General features: G+C 42.6%; 1 protein-coding gene across 3 annotated transcripts in view; it reads left to right on the plus strand.

The window, feature by feature from the left end:
- The first annotated feature begins 1735 nt into the window (after positions 1 to 1735).
- Positions 1736 to 10101, plus strand: part of JAM2 (junctional adhesion molecule 2) — an 85108-nt gene continuing 76742 nt past the window's right edge. For all 3 annotated transcript variants that reach the window (XM_011988414.1, XM_011988415.1, XM_011988413.1), the window contains exon 1: positions 1736 to 2351. In XM_011988414.1, the coding sequence (XP_011843804.1) occupies positions 2285 to 2351 (67 nt within the window). In that variant the 5' untranslated portion in view covers positions 1736 to 2284. The remainder of the gene's footprint in view (positions 2352 to 10101) is intronic.

Consider the following 10101-nt stretch of genomic DNA (forward strand, 5'->3'; position numbering starts at 1 on the left):
GTAGTGTGAATGATCTTCATACTCTAACCTCCTCTTCAGTTTCTACCACCACCACCTACCTCACTATCCCGATCCCACATACACTTTAGTACTGTAGAACTATGCTTTTTCTAAATAAGTCATAATTTTTCTATCTCCCAGCTCTTGATCCTGCTGTTTCCTCTATGTAGAATGCCTTTCCTTTATGTCCTTCCTTTCAGAATTTGACCCATTTTTCAAGGTTTAATAAAGAAAGCGCTGCCCCCACTCCCAACAAAAGGAACATCCCCTTCCGGATCTTGGACAAGCCATTTACTATCTCTCAGCCCAGTTTTCTCATCTGCAGAGTGGGAATAACATTTCTTCTTTTACGGAGTTGTTGGGGGATTAGATATTGCATTATTCAGACTCCATCACTGAGAAAGCATGCAATAAAAATAGCTGTTATTATTTTCTGTCCTCCTGTAACATTTATCATGTGGTATCAGGCATCTTTCCAGATAAGACTCTCTCTCCCCTCAAGACTGTGAGCTTGTTAGCAAGAAAGCTTCGGTCTTGTTCATGGATGTCCTTCAGCATCCAGCACATTGTTGCCATTTGACAAATGCCTTGGCTGGGCGGCAAATAAATAACTTAGTCAGTTACTCACATAGGATTGCATAGAACTTTTTTAAGTATGACATTTTTGTGTATATTTTTAGGGGGGAGTAAAAGAGACATACAGTTGTAGCAAGAATTAGCAAAAAGAAGATGCCAACAACTTTTCTTTTTAAGCATCAAATCTTTCTCATTACTGCCCAGAAAAACTGGCATAAGCTGTTGTTAAATCTGTGCCCCTTCTCCTTGCTTGACTGGAGTAAGAGTTTTAACATTTTGCCATTTTGACTTTCCTTTCTGGGCCCCCTGGGTCCTCTCCTCCCACCCCCTCCCTGGGTAGTAAGTTTTCATCACTGTCACCATGGCAACAGCAAGGATGCCTCATTCCTCACAGTTCCGCACAGCTAAACTCTGGTCGCCTTTGTCCACTGAGCTAGCTGAATTCCTTATATATACACCACTAAATCAACTATCTTCTATACAGAACTTCATCCATTATTCAACCTTAAGAAAAAACAAAAACAAAAACAAAAAAACAAAAACAAAACAAAACAAAAAAACTGATGTATACTAATTTCTTCTCCTGGGAATGGCCTTTTTCCAGACTTACCAAATACTCTTGAATACACCAGACATTTTTGGTCGCTAGGAACAAATATAAAAATTGCTAGTGTACGTGCATCCAATATAAGCGCGGCACAATTTTAAAGCACGCAACAGAGCATTCATAATGGGTTTCCCTTTTAAAAGCACAGTAGACCAAAAATAAACCTGACAAAGGGCAGCTGTAGAGTTTTAACACGTGGAAAACTCCACAAGCAGCAGTTATGTAACTTGAAAGAAACATGATAAATATTTCACACCATTAGATGAACTTCCAACTCTGACACTGAAAAAAAAAAGCAGAGAACACGAAACGAATGCACCTCAAATCTCCAAGGAGCAAAAAGCTTAAACTGAGAAGAGAACAAGGCTGTGCTAAAATCTGAGACCTGACTTCCAGCACAAGGCTTGGTTGCTTTTTTTTTTTTTTTCTCCAGTCCGAGGCGGAGCCCGCGAACCCCATCTCCTCAGAGCGCCACCCCCTCAGCTTCGCCCGTTGGGCAGAAATTTTCCAAATATCTCCACCCCTAGGCTGAAAAGCCAAAAAGAAGTTTTGAGCCAAGGAGGGAAGAAAGGAGTTGGGGCAAAACAGGAGGCGTTTCCCCACCCGCATACATCCGCGTCCCCGAGACACCCAATCCCCCCACCCCCAGCCTGCCCACGCCTCCCGCCCCCGGCTCCTCGCCCTGGGGACAGCTGGCAGCCCCGCGCGGACCAGACACAAAGCCGATCAATCCCAGAGGCGTGGGGGCGGAGGGACGACCCGCCGGGGCTTTCCCGGGCGCTGCTCTCCTCCTGCTGCCCCCCTTGTTAGGACCCGGCGGACGCCTCGCCTGGTTTTCACGCCCTCTAGCCCCCACCCTCACCCCCCGCAAAAAAGAACAGACCCCCATCCCTGGGCTGGAGGACCCGCCTCTTGGCAGCCAGCTGAGAAGGCGCCCCGGGGAGGGGGAAATTGACATCCCATCTAGAGCCGTCCCTCCTCTTCCTCCCCTTCCGACTCTGCTCCTCTCCCGCCCTAGAAGTTCAAGGGCCCCCGGCCTCCTACGCTCCTGCCGCCGGGACCCTCGACCTCCTCGGAGCAGCCGGCTACCACCCCGGGAAGATGGCGAGGAGGAGCCGCCACCGCCTCCTCCTGCTGCTGCTGCGCTACCTGGTGGTCGCCCTGGGCTGTAAGTTGCTCGGGTTCCTCTACCCTTCCTGCCTGGACCAGCCTGCCCCCACCCTCCAGCCCCCCACGGGGCGCTCGCGGAAGGTGTCTGGGCGGCTCTGGGCCGAGGTCGCCGCGGGCGTCTGACCTTGCGCCCCAGCGAGCGGGAAACCCAGGGTGCCCGCGGGCGGACGCTGGGAGCAAGGGAGCGCGAGGTCATGGGTTTCTTGTAAATTGCGTCTGATTTTGTCGGTTCTAAATACAGAAAATTAAGGGTTCCCACTAGCAGGTTCTCATCTGTTTGTAAAGTTGGGGTAAGTTTTCAGACAGAGGGACGTGATTCGAATGCAAAACTCACTACCCACTGGTAAGATGCTAAGATCCCAAGAAAGATGGCATCACTGGGAGGCGGGCGCCGGCCACACTTTGAGTCCCCGGGGAGGGGGCAGCGTCCGCGTGGTCTGGGCTCTGTAGCGTCCCGGCTGAGCTTGCGATATGCAAAGCACTTGTGGGGCGGAGATGGGGGGAATTCGTGGCTGCTGAGCCAGAATTACTTTTATCCTCTCCACCTGCACATCTACATTCGGTTAGAGAAGTCTGGTCTGGGGACTCTAGCCAGCTGCTGTGTCCTCAGGGGACATCCAACGGGACGATTGTTAGAAAGATTCAAAAACCACATGATCCAGTAGCTGGGGAGACGTCCCAAAGCCAATTTCGCCGGATGATTTTAAACAGGATTGTCACGGATTCTGGGCTCATGAGATTTAAAATCCTGGGAACGTTGCCGTTATTTTTTTTTCCTTCGCGTTAACTTTTTAGGAAAATGGAGGAAATTACAATAGACCTTAAGCAATGCAGTTTGACTTTTGCTTTTTCTTTTTTCTCCTACCTTTTTTGTTTTGCTTTTTTCCCTTCCTTCCTTTTCTTTTCTTTTCTTTCTTTCTTTCTTTTTCTTTCTTTCTTTTTCTTTCTTTCTTTCTTTTCTTTCTTTCTGTCTGTCTGTCTCTCTTTCTTTTGTAAAATGAGTTACTATTGCTATTCTTGTTCCGGTAAAGTAATACTTATAATACTTAACCTGCGGGGAGTGTCTAGTACCACAATACAATGATATTTTCTCACGCCCTCGCTGCCCAAATGATCATCGCACAGCTCAAGTGATGTGAGCCACGTCCCTTTGTGGAGGAGGAAGGTACACATTGTCTCAGGGAAGGGACATGTGCTGACCAATATTATATAAAGTCAAACCAGAAAGCCAAAGTTTCACAATGAAACCCTTGTGCAATTTTGAAATATCAGTTGGTATTATACGGAACACACAGAAGAAAAAAATGCACTCATGCTAAAAGGCAACAGAGAGGTAGGTTGGACAAATTGTAACAGAACAACTGAGAAAGTTATGTATTCTGCTGAAATCCTAAATTTCAAATAGAAAAGAGTGTGCCTGTTAGTGTAGAATTGTCACTAAATAAAAACAGAAAATCGTATCTGCTCTGCTATTCCTATTGACTCACCAACATAGAAACAATACACCCCAAGTTCGAAATCGTAATGGAGAAACAACCAAGAGGCAAGCAAAAGCATAAATGAATGGGGCTGAGTGACCTCTTTTCAAGCTTTAGGTAAATATAACACATTTGCTCTGCTAAACTTGATTCCTACAGGGGATAAATTTGGAAGTGTTGCGGGGACTTTTCTATATTGTTCCTGAGACACCAAAAGATCTGGCATTGCAAGAGTATTTTATTTGTGTGTGGGTTTTTTTAATGTTTAAAACAATTTTAGAACAGTTTGGATTTAGATAAAAATTCCAAAACTAGTATAGAGAGTTCTCATATACTCTACACCCAGTTTCCCGTACTGTTAATAACTTACATTAGTATGGTACACTTTATTCAAATTTCCTTCATTCTTACCTAATGCCTTTTCTATTCCAGGATGCCATCCAGGCTACCATATTACATTTAGTTGTCATGATTCCTTAGGTTCTTCTTGGTTGTAACAGTTTCTCAGGCTTCCCTTGTTTTCTCTTGCTATAATGGGTTTGAGAAGTACTGGTCAAGTATCTGGTACAACAACCGCCAATTGGTGTTTCTCTGACATGTTTTTCATAACTAGTCTGGGGTTATAGGGTTTTTGGTGGAAGATCAGAAAGTGGTAAGGGACCAAGGTAAAGGGACATTTTCATCACATTATCTCCAGGGAACATACTGTACACATGACTTACTGCTGTTCATGTGAACCTTGATCGCCTGTAATCCTACTCATAATGTAGTGCATACCAGTTTCCTCCACAGATTACCTACCCTTTTATCTTCATTTCCATACTAGATTTTCTGGAAGGAAGTCACTACATGCAACCTACACTTCTTCAGAAAGGAGAGTTATGCTCCATCTCCTTGCAGGCGGAGTGTCTTCATAAATTATTTGGAGCTCTTCTGCATGGGAGATGTGTCTCTCTCTTCCCTTCATTTATTTATTTAATCATGTGTTTTTCTATCAGTATGGGCTGATACATATTTGTTTTATACTTTGGGTTATAATTCAATACTATTTTATTTATTAAAGACTTAGTGGATTTCTAATACTGTTGTTACAGATTCATCTTCTTAATATTCTTCCCAGATGTAACTGTGCCACTCTTTTGGTCACTCCTCTCATATACAATATCATGCTTACTCCCTTCCTTCCTTTTTTTCCTGTTGTTTATGAGCATTCTTTATATCTTTCTTAGTAGTCTGAAGGATTGCTTTTTTGTTGCTGTTCTTAAATGATGAGGTCAGTATCACTGTTGATACATGGACATTTGTGTGTGTTTAGTTGAATTACATTTTTCTTTCCCACTCCATTAGGAAAAGAATTTCTTGATGTTTGCTCACCACTGTATGTCCAGTGCTGAGTGAAGTTCCTGGTTAATAGTAGGTATAAATATATGCCTGTTGATTCTGTGGTGTCTCAGTCCATTCAGGCTGCTGTAACAAAATACCATAAACTGAGTAGCTTATAAACAACATTTATTTCTCACAACTCTGGAGGCCGAGAAGTTCACATTCAAGATACTAGCAAATTCAGTATCAGGCAAGGGCCCACTTTCTGGTTCATAGATGGAGCCTTCTCAGGGTGACCTCCCATGGTGAAAGAGGCAAGGCAGCTCTGACGTCTCTTTGTAAGGGCACTTGTTCTCATGACCAGATCACAGTCCAAAGCCTTCAACTCCTAATACCATCACACTGATGATTAGATTTCAACATATGAATGTGGGGGGACATAAACCATAGTAGATGGAATGGGGATGAGGTAGGGTAGGTAAAAGAAGTGTATAGATTGAACTGATTGCAATATAAATCATGAAGCTCTAACTTCATGTTAAGTAGGTAGGGTGTCAGATTTCTCTGAGGCATCATTTAAGCTGATATCTCAAAAAATAATAGGAATGAGTATTCCGTATTTGGTGGGGTGTTGTCATACCTTTTGGGGTCTCTCAGAGCCAAGGAACTGATTGTGAGTGATCTACCTAGCCAGTAGCAGCTGGTCCTCAGATCTGGACTGGGACCTGATCCAGGCGCTTAGCCTGAGTCTAATCTCTCATCAACTGATAAAGATTGTGGTAGGAGAGAGAGGTCTGAATCTTTTGTAAAAGCACAAGGTTCTGCCTTTTTGCCAGAACTGACCCAAAGCAGCACTCCAGGGAACTGGTACTAGGAAAATTCTGCCCTTGTATCTATTGTTAAGAAGCAACTGTCATAATCAATTTGCTGGGGAGAAGTGGTTCCATGCTGGCATAGTCTCAATTATCTGATGAACAGAAACGTTAAAATGGGCTTGTAGGTGGATTTAACAACCATTTCAAGACTATGAAGGAAATTATATTAAAAAGAATGAAGTCAAAAACAAAAACTTCAGCCTGAGCACAGTGACTTCGCTACAACTGAGAACACTCATTTATCCTCCCACATGCGCAGTTTAATGAGAGAAGCCCACGGGAGCTTACGGATGTTCACCACCCATGGTTTCCATTGCATTGGTTTCCTCCTGTGGGCCTTCTCTGTAGAGAAGATGTATTAGAATACAGAGGTAAGAGCTGCTAGCTTTATTGAAGTCAGACCACCAGGAAGCTATAAAGGCCATTACTTAAAATAATATTTTTTCATTCCACGCAACATAGTAATAACACTGCTGAGTCAATACTCCAGTATACCCCTCTAGCTAGATTGATGTTTTGAGGAAGATGATAGTGAGGATGGAAAAGAGGAATCAGAACATGGGTCAGGTGGTTCCTTTGGCAAAAGCAGCAAAAGAAAACTTAAAACCAAGGGCTGTTTTCTTGGACGGTATTAGTGTTAACAAGGCTAGAACTCAGAAAAAGCAATCCAACCGCATTACTTTTCTATTGCTGTGAAACATATGACCACAGACAGAACAATACAAATGTATTGTCTTAAAGTTCTAGAGGTCAGAAGTCTGAAACAGGTCTCACTGGGCTAAAATCAAGGTATTGGCCGGGCGCGGTGGCTCATGCCTGTAATCCCAGCACTTTGGGAGGCCAAGGCAGGCGGACCAGAAGGTCAGGAGATCGAGACCATCCTGGCTAACACGGTGAAACCGCATCTGTACTAAAAGTACAAAAAATTAGCTGGGCGTGGTGGCGGGCACCTGTAGTCCCATCTACTCAGGAGGCTGAGGCAGGAGAATGGTGTGAACCCAGGAGGCAGAGCTTGCAGTGAGCCGAGATCACGCCACTGCACTCCAGCCTGGGCAACAGTGCAAGACTCCATCTCAAAAAGTAAATAAATACATAAATACATAAATAAAATAAAACAAAATCAAGGTATCGGCGTAGAGCATTCCTTCTGGAGGTTCTAGAGCAGAATCTGTTTCCATGGCTTTTTCAGCTTCTGGAGGCTCCCCATTCACAACTCTGTCCCACCAGCTTCTAAGCGTGTGATGCCAGGCTGCCATCTCTCTAGTTCTCTGTCTTCTGCTTCCTTCCACTCATCAGGACCCTTGTCTCACCTGACCTTGGGGTCACCTGAGTAACTCTGGATAATTTACCCATTTCAAAGTCAGCTGGTTAGCAACTTTCATCCATCTACAACTTCAATTCCTATTTACCATGTAAAGTAAGATATTTACAGTTCTGGGGAGTAGGATGTGGACATCTTTGTGGGGCTATTATTCTGTCTCTCACAGCAGCTAAAACAGTGTTTTCAGTGTTGTAGCCAAGAATATTCTAGATTCTGTGAAGTCACCATAACTTTTAAAGTATAGCTCATAGTGATATAAAGCTGGTTGGTTTTTTAGTTTTGTTTGTTTGTTTGTTTTATTTGAGATAGAATCTCGCTCTGTCACCCAGGTTGGAGTGCAGACGTACAATCTCAGCTCACCACAACCTCCACCTGCCAGATTCAAGCAATTCTCCAGCCTCAGCATCCTGAGTAGCTGGGATTACAGGCGCCCACCACCACGCCTAGCTAACTTTTGTATTTTTAGTAGAGACTGGGTTTCGCCATGTTGGCCAGGCTGGTCTTGATCTCCTGACCTCAGATGATCTTCCTGCCTCAGCCTCCCAAAGTACTGGGATTACAGTCGTGAGCCACCGCACCCAGCCTAAAGCTATATTTTTTATGAGTTGTTTTTCAAATTGCATAGTATGGTGGTAAAGAACATGCACTCCAATGCTGCACTCTGTGCTCTTACCAGCTGTGTGATCTTATACAGGTTAACACCTGTATATATGTCAGTTTACTCATCAGCGTTGGTGATAATCCCAGTAAGAGTGCTTACCTCATAGAGATTTAGGAAGAATTACATGTATAGCACACTTAGTAAACTGGAGAAGCCATTGAAGCCTTTTGACATTGAGTATCAGTTTGATTTGCATTTTAAAGAGAATGCATTGGATGGAGTATGGTGAATGGAAAGATTGGGGTGGGGGGAGTCAAACTGGGGAAACTAGTTAAAAGTTATTGGAGTAGTCCAGGCAATTGCTTATGTAAGTACTTATTTTATATAGTTTATCGGTAAATATACTCACATAATTACACATACGCATTTAACCACTGACAATTGCTTTTTACAGCTGTCACCTAGTGATGTGATATGTTCTGAGAAATGTGTCGTTAGGTGATTTTGTTATTGTGTGAACATCATAGAGTGTACTTACACTCTGTGGTAGAGCCTGCTGCACACCAAGGCTATATGGTGTAGCCTGTTGCTCCTAAGCTACAAACCTATACAGCATGTTACTATACTGGATACTGTAGGCAATACCTAAACATATCTAAACATGGAAAAGGTACAGTAAAAACAGCATAAAAGATCAATGGTACACCTGTATAGGCACATACCATGAATGGAGCTTGTAGGACTGCAAGTTGCTCTGAGTGAGTCAGTGAGTGAGTAATGAGTGAAGGTGAAGGCCTGGGACGTTATTGTATACTACTGTAGACTTTATCAACACTATACACTTAGGCTACCCTAAATTTATAAAACAATAAAGTTCGTGTGTTACAGCAGTACAGGCGTTATAGCATCACTAGATAATAAGAATTTTTCAGCTCCATTATAATCTGTGGGACCACTGATATAGTTCATTGTTGACCAAAATGTCATTATGTGGTGCATGACTGTATTTGAAATGTAGTTAATTAAATCTGATCAGGAATTTTTAAAAAAAAAAGGCTCTTTGGTTTTTAAGGAAATTTTTAAAAATCATATATGCTGCATTTTCAACTTTCTGTTCAGTTCCCAACCTATAAACATGAAACAGTAGCTCTTTTGGTTACTATATAGACCTTGTTTCAATGTTTTTCTCTTTCCCACATGTAAGTTTATTTTCAGTATTTGTTTCCAGTGTTTCCAGAGTTTCCCTGAGTTGTCATCGTTAGAATGGTCATTTTACTGGATTTGATGTTCAGAAGAGTGGCCTTCTATGTTCCAAAGGGTATGAGTGTATGCGTGCATGGGGTGTGGGGGGAAAGAGAGAGAGAGAGAGAAGGAGAGAGAGAGAGGATGGATGATTTTGTGCTCAAATAAATGCCTGCTGACAGGAACACAAAACCCTACTCTATGAATCTTTAGGCCAGTGAATGGGTAGGAAATGCTCTCCAGTTTGAATTGTTCCTACATTTTATGAGCAGAGAAGTAAATCCTGTGAAAGTATTTCAAGAGCTGCCCTCTTAGCTGTCCATTGTCTTGGCTCAGAAAGTCCTAAGGAAGAATCCTTGTAAACTTAACAGACAGGAATTTTGTTTCTTACTGGAGAGCTCTGCTTTTCTTTATCGCATGTCATCAGCATCAAATTTTTATTTGTTTTGTTGGGTTTTCTGTTTTGTTGTAGCTGTCGAAATTTTCTACGGGGATAATTTAGGATGGGCTTGTCTTTATATTTGTAAGGAGTAAAAATGCATAACCTGGTCTGTCTTCTTTATGCTAGGTTTATCCAATTTGCTTGCTTTCATTTTGTCAATGCAGTCACCCGCTGTTTTTACTCTTCGCTTTCTTCACATTGTGAAACTTGCTAAATACATACTATGGACAAAACCAAAGATAAAAATGAATTAATTGTTAAACACATTGTTAAACACATTTTCTTATATGTCTAACTAAGAATAATATATGCTTAGGGTAAATTCAAACAGAGCAGCAAGTTTATAAAACAAGAAATAAGTCTCCTTTCCAGCCTTCCTAACTCCTATGCCTCTCAGATACCCCATCCTCAAGTTTCCTGCATACGGTTTCAAGAAATTAGAAAATAAATAGTTCCAGTATATATA

This window comes from Mandrillus leucophaeus, unplaced genomic scaffold (assembly GCF_000951045.1).
Source record: "Mandrillus leucophaeus isolate KB7577 unplaced genomic scaffold, Mleu.le_1.0 Scaffold33, whole genome shotgun sequence".
Classification (NCBI taxonomy): Eukaryota; Metazoa; Chordata; class Mammalia; order Primates; family Cercopithecidae; genus Mandrillus; species Mandrillus leucophaeus.